Source organism: Coregonus clupeaformis, chromosome 13 (genome assembly GCF_020615455.1).
Source record: "Coregonus clupeaformis isolate EN_2021a chromosome 13, ASM2061545v1, whole genome shotgun sequence".
Taxonomy (NCBI): Eukaryota; Metazoa; Chordata; class Actinopteri; order Salmoniformes; family Salmonidae; genus Coregonus; species Coregonus clupeaformis.
In genome coordinates, this window is record NC_059204.1 from 44,679,198 (window position 1) to 44,701,288 (window position 22,091).

The following is a 22,091-nucleotide window of genomic DNA, read 5'->3' on the forward strand; positions in this document are numbered from 1 at the left end:
ATATAACCATTCCAAGATAAGTTACCTTATCTTTAATTGGGATACCATATACTTCCTGTAAAACACAGATGACGCAGATGCTAAGCTAAGCTACAGGACTGTTTTGCTAGCACAGACTGGAACATGTTCCGGGATTCTTCAGATAGCATTGAGGAGTACACCACATCAGTCAATGGCTTCATCAATAAGTGCATCGATGACGTCGTCCCCACAGTGACCGTACGTACATACCCCAACCAGAAGCCATGGATTACAGGCAACATCCGCACTGAGCTAAAGGGTAGAGCTACCGCTTTCAAGGAGCGGGACTCTAACCCGGACGCTTATAAGAAATCCTGCTATGCCCTCCGACGAACCATCAAACAGGCAAAGAGTCAGTACAGGACTAAGATCGAAATCGTACAACACCGGCTCTGACGCTCGTCGGATGTGGCAGGGCTTGAAAACTATTACAGACTACAAAAGGGAAGCACAGCCGTGAGCTGCCCAGTGACACAAGACTTCCAGAAAAGCTAAACCACTTCTATGCTCGCTTCGAGGCAAGCAACACTGAAGCATGCATGAGAGCACCAGCTGTTCCGGATGACTATGTGATCACGCTCTCCGTAGCCAATGTGAGTAAGACTTTTAAGCAGGTCAACATTCACAAGGCTGCAGTGCCAGACGGATTACCAAGACATGTACTCCGAGCATGTGCTGACCAACTGGCAAGTTTCTTCACTGACATTTTCAACATGTCCCTGACTGAGTCTGTAATACCAACATGTTTCAAGCAGACCACCATAGTCCCTGTGCCCAAGGACACTAAGATAACCTACCTAAATGACTACCGACCCGTAGCACTGACGTCTGTAGCCATGAAGTGCTTTGAAAGCCTGGTCATGGCTCACATCAACACCATTATCCCAGAAACCCTAGACCCACTCCAATTTGCATACCGCACCAACAGATCCACAGATTATTCAATCTCTATTGCACTCCACACTGCCCTTTCCCACCTGGACAAGAGGAACACCTACGTGAGAATGCTATTCATTGACTACAGCTCAGCATTCAACACCATAGTGCCCTCAAAGCTCATCACTAAACTAAGGATCCTGGGAATAAACACCTCCCTCTGCAACTGGATCCTAGACTTCCTGACGGGCCGCCCCCAGGTGGTAAGAGTAGGTAACAACACATCTGCCACACTGATCCTCAACACGGGGGCCCCTCAGGGGTGCGTGCTCAGTCCCCTCCTGTACTCCCTGTTCACCCATGACTGCATGGCCAGGCACGATTCCAACACCATCATTGAGTTTGCCGATGACACAACAGTGGTAGGCCTGATCACCGACAACAATGAGACAGCCTATAGGGAGAAGGTCAGAGACCTAGCCGTGTGGTGCCAGGATAACAACCTCTCCTTCAACGTGACCAAGACAAAGGAGATGATTGTGGACTACAGGAAAAAAAAGAGGACTGAGCACGCCCCCATTCTCATCGACGGGGCTGTAGTGGAACAGGTTGAGAGCTTCAAGTTCCTTGGTGTCCACATCACAAACAAACTATCATGGTCCAAACACACCAAGACAGTCGCGAAGAGGGCATGACAAAGCCTACTCCCCCTCAGGAGACTGAAAAGATTTGGCATGAGTCCTCAGATCCTCAAAAAATTCTACAGCTGCACCATCGAGAGCATCCTGACTGGTTGCATCACCGCCTGGTATGGCAACTGCTCGGCCTCCGACCGCAAGGCACTACAGAGGGTAGTGCATACGGCCCAGTACATAATTGGGGCCAAGCTTCCTGCCATCCAGGACCTCTATACCAGGCGGTGTCAGAGGAAGGCCCTCAAAATTGTCAAAGACTCCAGCCACCCTAGTCATAGACTGTTCTCTCTGCTACCGCACGGCAAGCGGTACCGGAGTGCCAAGTCTAGGTCCAAAAGACTTCTCAACAGCTTCTACCCCCAAGCCATAAGACTCCTGAACAGCTAATCATGGCTACCCGGACTATTTGCAATGCCCCCCCACCCCCACCCCCATCCCATCTTTTTACGCTGCTGCTACTCTGTTAATGATTTATGCATAGTCACTTTAACTCTACCCACATGTACATATTACCTCAACTACCTCAACTAGCCGGTGCCCCTGCACATTGACTCTGCACCGGTACCCCCCTGTATATATAGCCTCCCTACTGTTATTTTATTTTACTTCTGCTCTTTTTTTCTCAACACTTTTTTGTTGTTTTATTTTACTTTTTTATTAAAAAATAAATGCATTGTTGGTTAAGGGCTGTAAGTAAGCATTTCACTGTCATGTCTACACCTGTTTTATTCGGCGCATGTGGCCAATAAAATTGATGGTTCAATTGCGATTGTATCAACCCTTTCAGCCATATCTTCAGATATCAGCCAAATCTCCACCCCATATTACTTTGGCCAACGGAACTTTAGACATAATTGTACTTATTTTCCTCTCAATGTCTCTAAATAAAATACAGTTACTTTACTTGTTATTGGTAGCATAAGTATTCACAACAATGAATTGAATGTGGTTGACATCTACCAATAGCATAATCCATCTCCCTGCATTATCTGCTTCATGACTCAGTATATGACCCTTAAAGTTGCCTTTTAAAATAGCGACACCTGCTGACCAATTGGTACCAAATGAAAGCCAAATATCATTCACCCATTGACACTTCCAAAACGCAGTATCTGTGGAACAGGCATGAGTTTCTTGAATTAAATAAAAGTCGGCACACTTACCCTTACAATACAAAATAAACATTTCCTTTTCAAAATATTACGGATCCCCTGGCATTAATAGAAAAAACCGAGATCCCTGGCATTGATAGAAAAAACAGAGATGGACATTTACTACCACAGTGACTATATGAAGAATATTAAACTTGTATACGTTCATATGAACCGGGTTCTTACAAAATTAAACGTTCTAACTAGTTGCAAATAGAAACAGTCCGTTGCACCACGCAGGTCGTAGATCTAAAGTGAAAACTTGTTTTTTTATTACAATTGCAAATAACATCTGCACCATGCATTGGTAAAACGAATAGCCATCAAGTTAACATTAAGTGTCAGAGCGAATTTTCCTGGCATAAAATAACGGGAAAAAAAAACTTGCCTCACACAAATAATGCTCTTTCCTCACAAACTGCAACGTTTTACCAGTTGCAAATAAAAATAAGTCCTGCACCACTCACTTCGTAAATCCAGTAGCTATCAAACTAGGCGTAAGCGCGAATTTCCCTTCCATTACCAAAAGCCTTTGCTCCCGCGAAGTATGCACTTTTTTCCTCCTTCCTTGCTCTCTCAATCATCGGCCACAGACGATTCCTAGCTTCTTTATCAAATGCTGTCAGGTCCTCCTTGAACCTCAGGTCATTTTTCTTTGCACTTTTCCATGTCAGATCCCTCGCTGTCCTGCAGATGAATCTCATGATCACTGGTCGCGGTGGCTGGTTGTTCTCCCCCATCTCTCAGCCTACCCAGGGGGAGCACTACATCCAGAAGACCTGCAACAACAAATGTCCTTCACGTTTGCTTTGATGTTCTCGTCAGATCTTTCTGCGATTCCGTAAATTCGAAGATTCCATCTCCGACTGTACTGGTCAGTTTCGTTTACCTTCGACTCCATTTCAGTGCGTTTCTTCTCCTGCTTTGAAACCTGAGTTTTCAATGTTGCGTTCACCTGCTTCAGGGTATTTACAGTGAGGGAAAAAAGTATTTGATCCCCTGCTGATTTTGTACGTTTGCCCACTGACAAAGAAATTATCAGTCTATAAATTTAATGGTAGGTTTATTTGAACAGTGAGAGACAGAATAACAACTAAAAAATCCAGAAAAACGCATGTAAAAAATGTTATAAATTGATTTATATTTTAATGAAGGAAATAAGTATTTGACCCCTCTCAATCAGAAAGATTTCTGGCTCCCAGGTGTCTTTTATACAGGTAACGAGCTGAGATTAGGAGCACACTCTTAAAGGGAGTGCTCCTAATCTCAGCTTGTTACCTGTATAAAAGACACCTGTCCACAGAAGCAATCAATCAATCAGATTCCAAACTCTCCACCATGACCAAGACCAAAGAGCTCTCCAAGGATGTCAGGGACAAGCTTGTAGACCTACACAAGGCTGGAATGGGCTACAAGACCATCGCCAAGCAGCATGGTGAGAAGGTGACAACAGTTGGTGCGATTATTCGCAAATGGAAGAAACACAAAATAACTGTCAATCTCCCTCGGCCTGGGGCTCCATGCAAGATCTCACCTCGTGGAGTTGCAATGATCATGAGAACAGTGAGGAATCAGCCCAGAACTACACGGGAGGATATTGTCAATGATCTCAAGGCAGCTGGGACCATAGTCACCAATAAAACAATTGGTAACACACTACGCCGTGAAGGACTGAAATCCTGCAGCGCCTGCAAGGTCCCCCTGCTCAAGAATGCACATAGACAGGGCCGTCTGAAGTTTGCCAATGAACATCTGAATGATCAGACAGGGTAAGGGAATCTTCGTTAAGGAGCCAACCCCCGAGCCCTAGTGGTGATCGGTTCTTTCTCCTAACTCTGTGTTTGTTCGTCAAGTGTAGCTGGGTTTACCTTTTTGCCGTGTGTGACATGCACCCAGGTGGATCTAATAGGACTTGGTAGCGCCCTTCCCAACAGGCCTGCTTCCAGTTTTTCTTCTTTTAGGGACTGGATGCTCACCAGTCTCCTGGTTAGATAGAGTGGTTCACCTTCTCCTTTAGTTCAACTGTGGGGCACAAAACCTCTGACATACGGGTGTGGTTAATAAACTATCTTCACACATGTTCAGCTCTCAATTTCTATTTCTGACTGCATTCTCTTTTTTTTTAAAGTATTTTGTCCTCTCCTTCGTATATATTTATTATTTAATCCTACCATCCCCCCTTTGACACATGATTTGCCCATGTGTCAATATTACCACCTACCTAAACAATCACTTAGGTAATATTGGTAATTCATTATCCAATTGCCATCCCTCCACTCTCTCTTCTGTTATTTTATGGTTCAAATCATATATATTATTACCAAATTATAATCTTCTTCACACTTTTCACAGTATTATAAATTACCCTCAATTTAGTAAAATAAACTATCTTAAAGTCCTCTTTTCATGCCTTTAGAATTTACTAGTGTGGATGATTAATTAACACCAGAAAGTTAAAACAGAGTTCAGAGGGCATTGAAATCATTCAACAAACTGTTCCATCCCATAGTATACTAAACATTACCATTATTCTAAATATTTCATAAATGTTAGTTATCCCAAGTGTTCATTAAGTCCTCATGACATTCATTCTCATAATAAATCATATATATACCCCAAACTCAGCCAAAACCTAAAAAACTCCATAAAATTCACTGTGTGTGCTCCTCTAAGACCTATCACCCTTGACCTGCTGAAAACCCAATTTGAAAAACAACAACCACAAATAGCCAGGCCTCACTTAATTTGGTAGCTCACTTTTATGACCTAAATACTGCCTAACTTCACTACTGCTCCCCCTAGCCCTGGGCAACATTCCAATAAGATGAGCTAATCTCTTTCTCCTGGTTATAATCTAAAGATGGTAGTACACACAAAACATGATACAGATATCCCCAGTCTTAACCCATCAATAATTGTTTTATCAATCTAATTCCTCATAACTAATCCATAAAACCACTCAAAATTCCTCGAGTATACAATTATTATTTAATTGATTACCCTAACTCTGCTACATGTGATCTCATCTCAAATGATCCATTATCAATTATTTGTTCAACCCCCTAGGAAAATCTGTCTCCCCTTCTATTGTTCCTGTCCCCCCTGTAAATCTCATACTTCACTTTTTAGCCAATACAATCACGGTTACATCAAAAGTAATGCAATTTCTATATTAGGGTGTAAGGTAAATTATTCCTGTTTTCTTTTTTCAGCTAAACGTTTTATATCCCTCAATTAATAGTATTTTCTCCCTAATATATCTTCATTGTCACGATCGTTATAGGAACCGGACCAAGGCGCAGCGTGATAGGCGTACATCTTTTAATGAGCACTTTACACAATAACAAAACAACAAAATGATACGTGAAGTCCTGAGGTTAACACAACACAAACCTTAACTGAACAAGATCCCACAATAAACTAGTGCCAAAAGGCTGCCTAAGTATGGTCCCCAATCAGAGACAACGAGCTACAGCTGTCTCTGATTGGGAACCACCCTGGCCAACATAGATCAACACGATCTAGAAACAAAAACATAGAAAACAAAACATAGAAAATCCACACCCTGGCTCAACATATAAGAGTCCCCAGAGCCAGGGCGTGACATTCATACTCTTCTGCTTTCCCTAAATTAGATTTAATCCCTTGCCTTTCCTCTACTATCCTTCTATCATTGCTCGATCAATGATAATAACTGTAATAACTATTCATAATAATTGTAATAACTATTACACATTATAGTTTGCCTTTTTTCTGATAATGTTATAATTGTAGCCTATTCCATCACTTTAGTTTAAAATATAAGTTTGTTTATGTAACAAATCTAGAACCCACCACAGGCTGGCGCTATTCCCCCAGCACAACAGCCAATGCCACTTGCTTCCCCGTAACGAAAATAAATTATCGTTCTAAAATGTATTTTCCCGCTAACCCATTTCAGTTCGCTCTTCAATTTCTTTAACTGTTCTCTCTGATTAGGCCCTAATTAATAAAACAAATACTTGCTATCGTTGATAAGCATACATTTAATGATGTTCCTAACATTTGAACTATCTCTCACCCTCCCCTTGCTCCTTCGGGGAAAGCGCATGGGGACCTTGTAACATATTTTCATAGACCTTTCTAGAATACTTCTACTTAAGCTATCTAATTCAACCTTTCACATTTCTCAATCCACATAGTAATCTAGGTATATAGCCCCAATGCGAAAGCTTTACCCACTGTCCCTACCTGTGTTCGAACCAGGAACCCTCTACATACATCGCCAGTCACTCCACACCATCTGCGATTCTCTTAAAGCAACTACTTCCAGTTCATAGAGCAAGTGACGTCACCAAATGAAAATCGCACTTGCTTTCACCTCAGCAAAAAACTCTCTCTCCCTTTACCCATTCCCTATTGAATAAGTGAGTTTTTCTATTTAACCCCAAAACACGCTACAAATTGTCCATTCAACATTACCAAACTATATACTCAGTAGCATCCAGTCACCACCCACACCAGCCGTTGAATTCACTCATACACACAGACTTCACCTCATGCCACAGAAATGCCAAATAAACCATAATAGTTCAATGGAGCCCCCTATTGGCTCTCCACTATCTATACATTTCTTCCATAACCACATTAGTTATGGTCTGATTACCCATTAAACCTTATCACATGATCAAACAACGGCACAACCTTAAACTCATATGGGGCGTCAGTAACCAATAGTGCCGCGCCAACAACCGAGAGGTCGCCGGTTCCAATCCCCGAGCCGACCAGGCGAAAAATCTGCCGATGTGCCCCTGAGCAAGGCACTCAAACCCAATCGCTCCTGCAAGTCGCTCTGGACAAGAGCGTCTGCCAAATTACCAAAAATGCAAATGTAAATATTCTCTACTTTCTCACCCATGACGTACGTCTACGTTCGGGTGAGCAAGTTCATACGTATATATATCGTCAGAAACCCACAGGCACCCCTCAAACAATCACCCTGTGGTGTTCCCAGCCAACTCCCAGTCTTTCCTGACTCCAAAAGCCACACTTTTGCTGTCTCCAGCCCCTCCCCTCGCAACTCTCTCTTTCCGTGTCCAGTGGGAACAGGCTTTTTGAGGAGCTGTTTTTTGTTTTAGTGTTTCCAATATTCTGCCGTTATTTAAAGTACTTTAGTCTATTTATTTAAATCAAATTATTCCCACCTAATTAGTTAAAGTCGGTGCATATTTATATTTCAACGATAAACCGAATTATTTCAGTCTAATTGTTTAACCAGTATTTTGCAGGGTCAAACATCAAACGTTAAATCAAATAATTAACCAAAAAGCCTCAACCCAAGCACCTAAAACCAGTATTATGCTATGTCAAACATCAAACGCCACAGTTCAATCATATCAGCTCAAACGTTTCAGTTCAGTCACACTAGCCATTCATCACTTTAGCTTTATGTTCCCAATTGTTATTAACGGGTTATACGGTTTAAGCAACCACAAACCCAACAGTTATCCCCAAATTATACAGTTTGGACAGCCACAGACGTCTTTGATTCCCAATTAGTTTTCTATCAAGGTATACAGGTTTGTCATTCACACTCTCATGCATACGACAACACTCGCACTGTCTAACTTTTAAAGTACCTCCTATGAGCCTCAGTCATAGCTCGCACTGTCTAATCTATTTTAAAGTACCTCCTATGAGCCTCTAGTCATAGCTCACACTGTCTAATCTATTTTAAAGTACCTCCTATGAGCCTCAGTCATAGCTCGCACTGTCTAATCTATTTTAAAGTACCTCCTATGAGCCTCAGTCATAGCTCGCACTCCCATGGGTTTAACCATCACAATTATCAAACATTTGCATAGTATATTATGAAATCGAAGTAGTATACTGTAATCGTTATTTATAGTACAATAGCGTTCACTTACATCAAACAGGTGCTTCACAAAATTAATTTGGATAAAGCCAATGTGCAGAACTTTAGTTACATAACAATAGGTGTCTGCTTACCTGTTTTTAGAAGCCCGGGCACTTTGTGAAACACACCGTTCGACGACAGCGATGTCCAATGGGCTGGGTGAATTCCAGCGAAGTTCCGCTACCAGATCACAGTCGGAGGTCACCAATTGTTAGAAATTGCGTAATTCAAATCTGGTATTGGAATAAGAGAAAACATAATCAAGAGATATTCAATCCAAGCTAAATTTATTATATGCAAAATGTATGTATGATAAGTATGTTGGTTCGTATACGGGCTCACTGAAATACCACGCAGGGCAGACAGAGAACTGATCCATTGTTACAGGTTCTTCTTCAAATACTCTGACAGAGATATTTCCCACTCCCTGCTGGCCAATCAGAGTAGAGACTGAGCGTGGTTTAGACTTACTCAGCCAATCCGTTGGCGCACCGGCTGGTCCCAGTCCCTTGGCGCTCCACTGTTGCACACTGTTGCCAGGCATAAGTTGTTATCATAACAACCTGTAGAGTCAGCGCCCATAGACACCTTTCCACTGTACTCTAAGTACCTACGTTCAAGGACGGTTCACAGACAACGGTTCACAGACAACAAAGAGGCAGTGTTCGTATCTGTAAGAAATACAAGTCTTATCTGTAAGAAATACAAGTCTTATCTCATCCTACCCCCTAACGTTCCTCACATGAATCACAGCTTGTTATGTGAAACAATTCATATCAGTACAGTATAAACCTTCTATGTTTAATCACCAATGCATTCCTTCTAAGCTATTCATCCCTCCAGTTATGAGAAAATAGATCCCCACATTGGGGTATTCGGGTATGAATCACATTCACCCCCCTTTTCTACACTGTAAGCATATGAATGGGTTTCAGCAATACCTATTTTCTCCTTGGAAGTCTCAACATCCATTATCTCAGCAACAGTTTGGTTTTGTCCTGACTACTTGCTGCTAGCTATGAAGACGTTAGCTAATGTTAGCTAAACACGCAGAAACTTTTCGATAGTTAGCTTGTTCGTTGGAAATCGTCAAAAAAAATGTAATCAATGGCTTGATTAATTTCAAAATAGCTACATTGTATGGCTATATATTTTTTTTCTTGTTGCAACTGCAGCCTAAAATTATAAACTTCGTGAGAAAACCCTAAAATTGTTCCTCATCTAGGAATGTTACGCCCTATCATGCCTCCATCTTGGATCACTTTTACATTTTAGTCATTTAGCAGACGCTCTTATCCAGAGTGACTTAAAGTTAGTGAGTGCATACATTTTCATACTGTGGTGGATAATTAATAGAATTTCGTCACATTTTATTGTAGCCTGATGCAAAATGCAATGTGTTCCCCAGTTCAAAATTACTATATATTATTATTACTAAATCTAACAATTTTGTTTTGTACAGCTTCCATCGCTCCTCAAAGAAGCGATGTGGGTAAGCATCAGTCACCTATCTTACTCAATTTAATTTCCTAATTCCTATTGTGCATACAGTATTGTGAATGGCAGATGTAATTCTTACGTTCACAATGCATGAGACACAGTTGAGTTTAGTACATCTGAGCAGATTGAAATTGACCTATTCCTTTTCCCCTTAATTTCCATTATTTTGTATTAACTAGCCGACGGTGAATAGGTGCATTGTGAATAACATTAAAAAAAAACATGTTAAAATAGGTTAACAAGGATACATTTATCCTCATTATTGGAAAAGTGACCACATGCCTGAACTAATGATATATGATAGGCTTATGTGTTTTCTATAGGTTGAAATGAAAACTTTGTGGCAAGGCTCAGCCAACAACCCCCCAAAAAGGTGATGGGGACCCTCTTTAGCCGAGAGACCATGGCAAAATCTTATGAGGCAAAACCTCAAAATCCGCATTAAAAACAATAAGTACATTTACCCACCAGAGATGTTTCCATCAAATTGATTTGTTGTGGAAAAAAACCGTACGTGATGACCTATAATAACTTTTGCGGTTACATTTCCATGTATAGAATAAAAAATAAAAGTAAATGGGTTTCTATCGCATTTTTAACTCTAGGTTACTGATCGTTTTGCCACCAAAAAATAGCATTTTATAGCAAATGTGCCCACTCTGGTGTTTGTACATGTGCTCTAGCCAACAACTCACAGATTCCGGGCTTGAATGACGGGCCGTCAAAAACAAACAACTAGAAATATGTGTACTGTTTTAATAAAAAAAAAATCCACCACCATTTTGGATTTTCTGACAATTTAGGATGTCTTGGGGGTGGTTAATGGTGTTTTATTAAAGTACACATTCTCCCTTTTTTTTCTTTTTTCTTTGACTGCCCGCCATTAAAGCTAGTTAAGGAGGGAAATTATGCCTTTGCAGCCTGAATGGAGGATGCTTTATGTACGAGCCAGTCCACGGGGGACAGGAGTTTATTACCTGCTGGGCACATCAATCCTAGATGATAGTGCAGATTTCTATAGTAATTACTAGAATATTATTGTAATAAAATACTAAATAGCCTTGGTTTCTCAAATGACTGCCTCGCCTGGTTCACCAACTACTTCTCAGATAGAGTTCAATGTGTCAAATCGGAGGGCCTGTTGTCTGGACCTATGGCAGTCTCTATGGGGGTGCCACAGGGTTCAATTCTTGGGCCTACTCTTTTCTCTGTGTATATCAATGATGTCGCTCTTGCTGCTGGTGACTCTCAGATCCACCTCTACGCAGACGACACCATTTTGTATACATCTGGCCCTTCATTGGACACTGTGTTAACAAACCTCCAAACGAGCTTCATTGCCATACAACACTCCTTCAGTAGCCTCCAACTGCTCTTAAACACTAGTAAAACTAAATGCATGCTCTTCAATCGAACGCTGCTGGCACCCGCCCACCCGACTAGAATCACTGCTCTCGACGGGTCTGACCTAAAGTATGTGGACAACTACAAATACCTAGGTGTCTGGTTAGACTGTAAACTCTCCTTCCAGACTCACATTAAGCATCTCCAATCCAAAGTTAAATCTAGAATTGGCTTCCTATTTCGCAACAAAGCTTCCTTCACTCATGCTGCCAAACATGCCCTTGTAAAACTGACTATCCTACCGATCCTTGACTTCGGCGATGTCATTTACAAAATAGCCTCCAACACTCTTCTCAGCAAATTGGATGTAGTCTATCACAGTGCCATCCGTTTTGTCACCAAAGCCCCATATACTACCCACCACTGTGACCTGTACGCTCTTGTTGGCTGGTCCTCACTACATATTCGTCGCCAAACCCACTGGCTCCAGGCCATCTATAAATCACTGCTAGGCAAATCCCTGCCTTATCTTAGCTCATTGGTCACCATAGCAACACCCATCCATAGTATGCGCTCCAGCAGGTATATCTCACTGGTCATCCCCAAAGCCAACACCTCCTTTGGCCGCCATTCCTTCCAGTTCTCTGCTGCCAATGACTGGAACGAACTGCAAAAATCTCTGAAACTGGAGACTTATCTCCCTCACTAACTTTAAGCATCAGTTGTCAGAGCACCTTACCGATCACTGCACCTGTACACAGCCCATCTGAAATTAGCCCACCCAACTACCTCATCCCCATATTGTTATTTTGCTCATTTGCACCCCAGTATCTCTATTTGCACATCATCTCTTGCACATCTATCATTCCAGTGTTAATACTAATTGTAATTATTTTGCACTATGGCCTATTTGTTGCCTTACCTCCATAACTTACTACATTTGCACACACTGTATATATATTTTCTGTTGTATTTTTTGACTTTGTTTTACCCCATATGTAACTCTGTTGTTTTTATCGCACTGCTTTGCTTTATCTTGGCCAGGTCGCAGTTGTAAATGAGAACTTGTTCTCAACTGGCTTACCTGGTTAAATAAAGGTGAGAAAAAAAAAATCACAATTGTGTAAAATAATCTTATAGGATTACTATAGACTTTTCTGCATATTGTGCATTACAGTTGAACCAAAAGACTGCTGTCACAGTCAAGCACCAGATGGTTCTCTGGGTAATGGCAAATTCTGGGATGTAGTTCTAGTCGATCCTGTGCACATGTCCTTGTCATTGATAAATGACAGTTGATCATTGACAAACAACCATAGGCCTCTGTCAAATATGTTAAGGTCAGTAGGTTCAGAGTAAATGTTAGCCATAAGAGGTGACAAAAGTCATTTCCAGAAGTCAAACATTTGTTTATTCAATAAGAGGCAACTATATCCAGGTACTATTCATAACCACAGAATGGGACTACATGAATTAATTTGAAATGGGTTACACAATGTTGTCAACAGTAACAGAAAAGACTGGAATGTTAAAAACAAACTGGACAGAAATGTTTATACTAAAACGGCCTTCCTCTGGGAAGACTACAGGTGGACGACAATCCTCTCAATCAGCCGAGGTCTGTATCTTTATCCATCTTTCTCTGAAAAAATAAAATAAAATCAGTGTACATTGTCAATCCATTATATACGGTATGTTAACCCATAACCAAGAACACCAGCTAAAACAGATCCCCTAAAAAGTCCCATATCTTTCCATTTGGTTGAGATTCCACAAGCATAGGTGATACTAGCTTAAATAAACAAGGTTTCCCTTGACAGTGATCAATATTCTACACATTTATTGTTAAGAATTAACATTTGACAGTGAAACCTGAGAAATGTTGAGAATGTATTCTGGCCTCCAAGGTCAACTACACTTTCTTACAAATACGCCACACCACAAAGTATGATTCCTAAGACTGACTCTTGTCATAGTTGATAATAACCTTAAGGTTCAGGTAATGTTCCTCACTGCTACAGTGGACTGATTTGGCTGTTTTCTCATTGGTGTAGAAAATGTTGCACAGCTTGCAGAATAATCCAGTCCTTGGTACCAGATAGTCTAACCCTGCAAGTAAAAGGACAGAAAGAAAACATGTTTGTTCTCAAAATATGGCACTAAAAGTTATTTATTAGATCCTTGTCACCCCTGATAATAAAAAAAGGCAGCCACACAAACAGAAGTCTGTTTTTCTCCAGCCTCTTACCAACAGGGTTGTCAGGTTGATAAGGACCCAGAGGTTCCTCCTGCTTCTCCTCCTCCTCCTCCTCTCCCTCTGGGATAGCTTCCACACCACTGGCTTCCTCACCCTCAGGGTCCCCACAGACCCCCTCACTGTCAGACACAGGGCTCTGGACATCCTGGCCATACAAACACAATCATGTCTATCACTCATTTGTTCTAATTAGCCTGAGAGACCAACACCAAGACATATCTTCACTCTTCTCTGTGTGAAGTGCATTGACTGATTACTTCTTGACTAACCGGTAACTGTAAAAGGATTGTTCACGAACATGCCTAAATTAAATACGTAAATATTGAGCTAGCATTTAACTAACAAGGCAATCTTGCACCTTGTTTAAATTAAGGAAACAAAAACATAGCAAATAACCATGTTTCACCTCTGGACAGGGGCTTTTGGCTGACTGGCCATTGGTCTTTTCATCTCCATGGTGATCTCTTGATCTTCTGTTTTTCTGACCGGCCAACCACAGCTCATATTTGACTGGTGGCTTCCTGTATCAGAAGAGCAGAATACAATGTCATGCAGAACTATATCATGAACGTGTACTTAGATACAACCCTCATACAGTCCAGGTTAACCATAGATCACAACATTCTTTATCAGATAATTTTATTGGCTGTATATTCTTCCAATTGATTCCAATCAATTTAACTGTCAGTGGACATGGACTGGATAGGATACTAGCATTCTTCAAATTCCATTTTGTCTAACTATAATTTCCATCATCTACTCTACTGCATATTCTTAGTGGTCATTGAAAATTATTTACCAGTATATTAGTGAGTCTCCCTTTTTGCACAAACTGACCCTTAACAGGGTGCCGTAAAACTTCTGTGGACGTTTGAAGTACTTGACCATTTTCTGAGCGGCTTCCACACTCTCCAACTGGATATAACACTGAAAGAAGGGAAAAAAATCCATGTGAAAGTCCGTTATCAATAGAAAAACAAACTCCCCCCTAAAAAATGGGCCGGTGAAACTTTACCTTTCCATGATGCCAGTTCAAATTATAGCCAGTGATTTTCCCGAAAGGCTGGGCAAGTCGTAACAGAGAGACGTCCGAGTACTTCTGGAGTGGAAGCATACAAATGTAGATGGATCTCCCACTAGGACTCTACATTGACAGAAACAAAGTCACATTACACATAGTATGCATCTTTGTGTTACAAATATTGACTATGCTAGGTGTGTAGGTGAGTTTATAACTAAATTATTTCATCAGATGCATAATGTGTACACCATAGATACTACACCATTTAGCAGACACCAAACCCACCTCCAACTTTTTCTGTGAAAAGCACATGCTAACACTGACACGTTTCCGCAACAACTGTCCTTTGCCTTTGTAGAATTTCACCATTTCACGAACTTCCTCTGTAGTATCAAGCTCTAACCATGCCTGAAAATATAGAAAATTCTCAACGTCATACAAACTAGGACAGCAAACGCTTGCACAAATCAGGGGTTGAGTAAATAAACTCCTCCCTGCAAAAATGCGTGAATGTCAAATTGTTATTCACCACTGTTGCTATGACAACATTAGTGCCATACAAAATACACTGATCCGCAATTAACATATCTGCAAGTAACATAATTATGAACATACCTCCTGTCTGAGGAAGGATATGGAATGGTGGACAACTTTCACGTTTGCTCGCTCTGCCAGTTTCAATAGGGCCACCTCCACGTTTCCATAGCCCTTTCTAATTGGGCTAATATGGACAACTTTTCCATCCTGTAGAAACAATTTTACTGAGCAACCTACTATCAATAATGTTGGATAAAACAACTTTTCTACACTTTTGACACATTCCAACTGCACGTTTCTAAATTAACAATGTCTTTTTTGGAGGAATACCAACCCATGAAGCATCCTTTGACTCTGCAAATAAAAACAAAAGTAATTATTACTATAAATTATGATCTGCAGATTATTTTCTTAATGTGTTATCCACACAGGCTAAACAACCATAATTATGTCCATTGCTGCCAAGTAAGAACTTTTTGCATCATTCATCGCTTACCCAGCGATGTGTACCCTCCAGTATTGTTGTCGAGTTCATCCAATGTAACAAAATCATCCATATTCTCTGGGAAATCCATGTCATCCATATTGTCCTGTTGGAAATAAGTCCAAAACATCAATAAGTTAAAGAATTCAAGAGTTTCAAGTTCCACAGTGCTGCACCAGAACCATATCGAATCTCATAAATATTTTGGAGGTTGCAATAGGAAACTGTCAAAAGCAGCTCAAACAATTAACATAAAAGTATGCAAAACTGTATTCAATAGTCTTGAACTATGATATAGATCCGTCTCAAAGCTAGCAGGTCTCTGTGGCTGCACTATTACAAATGACATTGACAGCTTAAATATCCTATGTTATTCAAACCTCTTGGTCAGTCCAGGTTAACCATGATAGGGCTGAACAGATAGGCATGTCTACTGATCCATACATCTACAATGTTTGGCTGACTTGAGTGCTTAAGCACCTGTTCTGGATTAATACCGACAGTCTAGGTTTTCTGGAAACAATTGGAGCTTGTACAGAGATGGATCTATCACCTTTGATATTCAACCATGGAATATAAAGGAGACCCTTCAAAGCTTATCTCCATCTGATTTGTAGGGCACTCATAAAACTGATGGAAGTAATAACCCCTGAGCACATCATATAGCCTACATACAGTGCCTTCAGAAAGTATTCAGACCCCTAGACTTTTTCCACATTTTGTGGTGTTACAGCTGGAATTTAAAATGGATTACATTTAGATTGTGTGTCACTGGCCTACACACAATACCCCATGTCAAAGTGGAAATATACTTTTAGACGTTTTTATATTAATTAAAAATGAAAAGTTATGTCTTGAGTCCAAAAAGTATTCAACCCTTTCGTTATGGCAAGCCTAATTAAGTTCAGGAGTAGAAATGTGCTTAACAAGTCACATAAATTGCATGGACGCAATAAGTGTGTAACATGATTTTTGAATGACTACCCCATCTCTGTACCCCACACATACAATTATCTGTAAGGTCCCTCAGTTGAGCAGTGAATTTCAAAACACAAAGACCAGGGAGGTCTTCCAATGCCTCGCAAATAAGGGCACCAATTGGTAGAAAAAAACAAAAAAACAAACAGACATTGAATATCCCTTTGAGCATGCTGAAGTTATTAATTACACTTTGGATAGTATATCAATATACCCAGTCACTACAAAGATGCAAGCATCCTTCCTAACTCAGTTGCCGGAGAGGAAGGAAACCGCTCAGGGATTTCACCATGAGTCCAATTTGACTTTAAAGCAGTTAAGGAGTTGAATGGCTGTGATAGAAAACTCAGCTGTAATCGCTGCCAAAGGTGATTCTAACACGTATTGACTCAGGGGTGTGAATACTTATATGAATTAGATATCTGTATTTCATTTCTCAATAAATTTGCAAACATTTCTAAAAACATGTTTTCACTTTGTCATAATTGGTATTGTGTGTAGATGGGTGAGAAAATCAATATAATCCATTTTTTATTCAGGCTGTAAAACAACAATGTGGAATAAGTCAAGGGGTATGAATACTTTCAGAAGGCACTGTACATAGTGTGCTATGGTACCAAGCAAACTCAATATTCCAACAAGCCATGACTCAAACCAGCCATTGCTGACATGAGTCACAGAAAACATCTTGACTGTTTGTCTAGACCAGGGTTGCCCAACCCTGTTTCTGGAGCGCTACCCTCCTGTAGGTTTTCGCTCCAACTCCAGGTGTTACTAACCTGATTAATCTTATCAACCTGCTAATTATTAGAATCAGGTGTGCTAGATTAGGGTTGGAGCAAAAACCTACAGGACTGTAGCTCTCCAGGAACAGGGTTGGCCAGTCCTGACTCTAGATTGACGAGGTTCAACCTGAAGTGTCAGATCAATTTTATTTGCCACTGAAACCTCAGCCAGATTTCAATGGTTCTAGGCAGAAGATGGCCACATCTGTTTCAACTGATCAGTGGAGGATCTCAACCAAACTACATTCTCAGGAATGCTCCCAGAACTTCAACCAAGTTGAAGAGTTGAAGCACACATGCTTTAAGAACCCATTGCTAGGAACCCACATCTTGGTTACTTTACAAAATTATTTTCAATTCGGGGAACAATAAGCTTTTCTTTTTTGGTTCCGGTCACAAATATGAATGACAAGAATTTCTTACATCTTCATGAAAGCTCTCCTGTTCCATCATGTTCCCCATTGAGACATCATTACAGAGAGCTGGATCATCGGCAGCCTTTATGTCAGAATCCTCCAAGGTATCGTCTGCCAACAGTTCTGAGATTTCGGGTTCCCCCTTATCTTTAGAATCAGCCACCAGAGAGGCACTTTTGGAAGGCGCAGGGTCTTTACTATTAACACCAGCACCAGCTCCAACCTCGTCATCTAACAAGCTTTTTTGTTCAGCTTCCACCTGGATGCCCTCTTCGTCTAGATCTTTGTTTTCCAAATCAATGTCCTCTTCCTTGACCTCCTCCTCAATATCCTTGATCTCTTCCTGCTTGACCACTTCCTTGACCTCCTCTGAGGTGCTTTGTTGATCTTCTCCTTGTTCTGTCACTTTCTCAGCAGGTTGTTTGACTGTACTGGGTTTTTCTTTGTTCGTGGAGTTTGAGGTCTTGCTGGTCTCCTCTCTCTTGTGTCTGCTGCGGCCTTTACTAGCATCTGCTCTTCTGGATGTGGTGGAGTCAGGACTTTCTCTACAAGGCAAAAACCATTGCGGTAAACTTCCCTGACAAACTTCCTGATGAGTCCCATAGTCCCAATTGAAGGACTCTTACTTACCTCAGGCGCTTCAGTGACGATGACAAGATTACTTGGACATTCTTTCCATTGACCTTTAGGGGGTTGGCGTGGTAGTACTTCACCATAATGTCAGCATCCTTCCAATGTACCATCTCAATCAGGGCCTGCAGATGAATAAGGGAGAATTCATTAGACAAAGCTTGAGAAGGTGCTGCATAATGGAGGTTTTGGTGTTGAATTGATCTATTCTAGTCATACAATCCCATGCTATTCTGAATTTAAAATAGATCAACTGCATTGTTATTGTTTTAATCATTGTTTTCTATTTGAAATCACCAGAGATTTGCAGAAATTGATTGATCACACATCAATTCCATATTGCTCGAACCTTACCTGATCGCTTGAAAATGTTGAATGCCGCACATCCCCAAACATCTTGGCGAGATCGAGAATCTCTGGTTCTCTTTCCTTCCCAGGAGGTAGGCGGGAAAAACAAACCACTGTATTGGTAACTTGTTTGTTCTGACGTTTTTCTGGTGGTTCATCCAACCTTGGCGGCTAAAGGAAAAAACAAGCTCATACTGGGATCTCTGTGATTAAGAATACAGAACCTCAAACTTTTAAGAGGCAGATGCACTTACATGTATACTGCACACCATAGGTGACAGGTACAGAATCAACTTATTTCCCTTCACGAATGCTTGCTTTTCACTGAAGTGATTCACCATATTGACTGCCTCTTTGTGCGAACCAAACTCCAGGAAGCCCTGTAACAAAAATACAACAGTGAATCATCCAATAGACATTCAACTACGGATGTAACTTTTTTTTAGCGAGAGAATGTTAAAGCTGCAATATGTAACTTTTTGGGCGACCCAACCAAATTCACATAGAAATTAGTTGTAGATCTCTGTCATTCTCATTGAAAGCAAGTCTAAGAAGCGGTATATCTGTTCTATGTGGCTATTTCTATGCTTAAGTTTAATCTTTTACTTTCGGTTTTGTACACAAGCATCAAACAGCTGAAAATACAATATTTTTGGTTATTGAAAATATATTTCACAGCGGTTTAGATGGTACAACTATCTACAATATACTTGCTTGTTTTGTCAAAAACTTAAATTATTAAAATTATTGCAACCAGGAAATGGCAGAGGGATTTCTGCATTGTGCATCTTTAAGAGTTTTTCTTATCAATTTGTGTGACTTACCTTGCAGGGGAACACCAGATGTTTTACAACTGTGCCGAATGGCTTAGCCAAAGTCATCAAGTCTTCAACACCAACAGTGCCAAGGGGAAATTTTGTGATCACCACCTTCGTGCCAGCCTAAAGCAAAATATAAAAATCACACATTCAAGCATGCAGCTTTAAGCAAATAAATTCCATCATAAGAAGTTAATGATCAATGCTCTATTTATAAGAAAACATTGCCACAAAAGGGACATCATTACCTTGGGCTTCAAATGGTGTCTTTCTGGTTCTAACCAGACTTCACCTAAAGATGAAAACATGAAAGGAGATAGTATTTATTTTCAAATGGTTTGCAATTGGGCCTTATTTGGTCTGGATCAAACTTGATTTTGGAATGGGACTCGGGTTATCACCTCGTACGCGGTCTGAGCTATGTTGTCTCTTGTAAGGCATAGCAGGACGTGACGTTTTTCTGGGCGTTGAAATAGCATCTCTACTTGGGATGGAGTTGGACCTGGAAGATAACGTAAACAGTGCTAAGTAAGAAGAGGAACGGCTAATGGTTTTACATCATGACATGGCTGTTTTCAACTTAAAGCTGAATTTCATGCCCCTCACATTTCTTTCCGGGTATCATGTCTTTTCCAATCTGGATATCTGTAAAAAAAGAAAAAAAAAAGAAAACAGAAACGAAAAAAACGATTTTGAATAAAACCACGTAATAGGAAATATCTCAATAGATTTTGTGACCTGTATCAGTCCATTTTCTAAATGTTTTACTTTGCATGGAAACGCTTACAGACGCAAGAGTTCTTGACAGCCCTCCACATGGCGGAATCCATTGAGATGATCCTTCCATGTCTGTGAAAAAAGCAAACTCATATTAAGCTAAATGAATGCCATCATGGAAGGTTAAGTGTTCTGATGAAAATTATATAGATATACAGTCCAACAGCAAGAGTATTGAAATATAACAAAGCTTACCTTAGTAGAATTCAACATGCAGAAGCATAGAGAGCATGTGTGTGGGTAAATCTTGGGCACAACTCCATGAAAATCATCCACTTGATAGGAGAAAGGAAACCTTTGCTGGCTGTCGGATGTTTTTTCCCTTGAGGACCTAGTGTGATGGGAATCTCTCCTTGCCTCAGTCCGCTCTGGTCGACTGTGAATCTCCACTCTCCTATAGTCAGTGTCACAATGGCTGTTGGACTGGCGAGGGACTGTAGGGGGACTGTCCCGTTTGCTGCGGTCTCCATCATCTATATCCTCCTGCCGGGTGTCTCTGTTTGGGGAGGCCTCTCCCTGTCCCTCTTGCTTGGCTCGTTTGGCCTTCAGTTGCATTATCAGATAAGGCAAAGTCTCCACACTGATCTCGTTCTCTGGAATCTGGGCCAGAGCATCCACGTCTTCTGGAGAGAGCCCCAGAGTGGCATATAAATTCATAGTGCTCATCACTCCATCACCAGATCCTTGGTGTGCAGAGCTGTGACCCTCACTGTCCTCCATCCTCAAACCTCCAGGGCATAGAGAAGTTTATTCTGAAATTGGGGGGAAAATGGTGTTCAGTCATTTCAACTGTAACTAAAGCAGAGTTTCCCAAACTCGGTCCTTGGGACCCCAAAGAGTGCATGTTTTGGTTATTATCAAAACGTTATGCTTAGTTGATTATTTGAATCAGCTGTGTAGTGCTACAGCAAAAACCAAAATGTGCACCGAGTTTGGAAAACCCTGAACAAAAGCCTATGAACATGTCTAGCTAAATCAATGGTTGGCTAAAAAAAGTGTAGGACCTACAGAGCCTTGGGAAGAAAGTATCCTTACCACGACTGTGAAACTGAATTTCAATCATTCAATGGTTAGTTAGTCTTCATTTCCTGTGAGTAATCATGTCAATTGATGTCCCTAACGGAAATAAAAATACGTATCAGTAGCTAGTTACATTGGAGGGGCCTTCTGCACAACAGCCAGTTGTTGTTAAGTAGCTAGCTATGCATCTTTAGCTCTGCAAAACGAAGCCCAATATATTCTCACCCCGATTAAAAAATATTAGCTATCAAGCAAGTACCATGTAACTAAATTATAACGTTACTGCATTAATGGCATTATTTTTAGCTAGTTGCACGCACCGCTGGAGAATACTGCCTAGCCTCCAAAGCCAGGAAGCTAGCTAGCAAGAAGCTAACCATAGCTTTCTAGTAAATACAGCAAGATATCAGAGTTTCGGGTTGAATGTTTATGGATACAGTTCAACTACTACATGGAATTTCGTAACATTTGGTGGCAACAGTCTGGCCAAAGATATTTATAACTAATCCATTTTACGTTACCAGCGTCTGGTCAGCG

The 22,091-nt window shown here is 40.8% G+C and overlaps 1 protein-coding gene across 3 annotated transcripts; it reads right to left on the minus strand.

Moving 5' to 3' along the window:
* Positions 1 to 12,878: 12,878 nt before the first annotated feature.
* Positions 12,879 to 22,091, minus strand: LOC121579574 (matrin-3-like). 3 transcript variants are annotated; one of them, XM_041894292.1, is made up of 22 exons: positions 22,076 to 22,091; positions 21,570 to 21,650; positions 20,730 to 21,286; positions 20,545 to 20,606; positions 20,364 to 20,402; positions 20,159 to 20,259; positions 20,006 to 20,049; positions 19,764 to 19,880; positions 19,194 to 19,319; positions 18,946 to 19,110; positions 18,592 to 18,716; positions 17,969 to 18,506; positions 15,795 to 15,888; positions 15,633 to 15,652; positions 15,377 to 15,505; positions 15,047 to 15,169; positions 14,756 to 14,884; positions 14,540 to 14,667; positions 14,147 to 14,261; positions 13,732 to 13,885; positions 13,471 to 13,592; positions 12,879 to 13,125 (listed from the first exon to the last, which is right to left on the minus strand). In XM_041894292.1, exons 3-22 carry the CDS (start codon positions 21,252 to 21,254, stop codon positions 13,093 to 13,095), a joined length of 2,889 nt encoding a protein of 962 aa, XP_041750226.1. In that variant the 5' UTR covers positions 21,255 to 21,286; positions 21,570 to 21,650; positions 22,076 to 22,091; the 3' UTR covers positions 12,879 to 13,092. The 3 variants fall into 3 exon arrangements, with proteins under 3 accessions (XP_041750226.1, XP_041750225.1, XP_041750224.1); XM_041894291.1 differs by lacking the exon at positions 22,076 to 22,091 and adding an exon at positions 21,875 to 22,043; XM_041894290.1 differs by lacking the exon at positions 22,076 to 22,091 and having other exon boundaries at positions 21,570 to 22,043.

Bases quoted from the DNA above. Each gene is read 5' to 3' on its own strand.
- LOC121579574 (XM_041894292.1), bottom strand. From the start codon at position 21,254: ATGGAGGACAGTGAGGGTCACAGCTCTGCACACCAAGGATCTGGTGAT. The intron at 20,050-20,158 runs GTGATAACCCGA...TTTCATCTTTAG, and splicing joins TAGCTCAGACCGCGTACGAG to GTGAAGTCTGGTTAGAACCA. The intron at 19,881-20,005 runs GTAATGATGTCC...ATTTTGCTTTAG, and splicing joins GACACCATTTGAAGCCCAAG to GCTGGCACGAAGGTGGTGAT.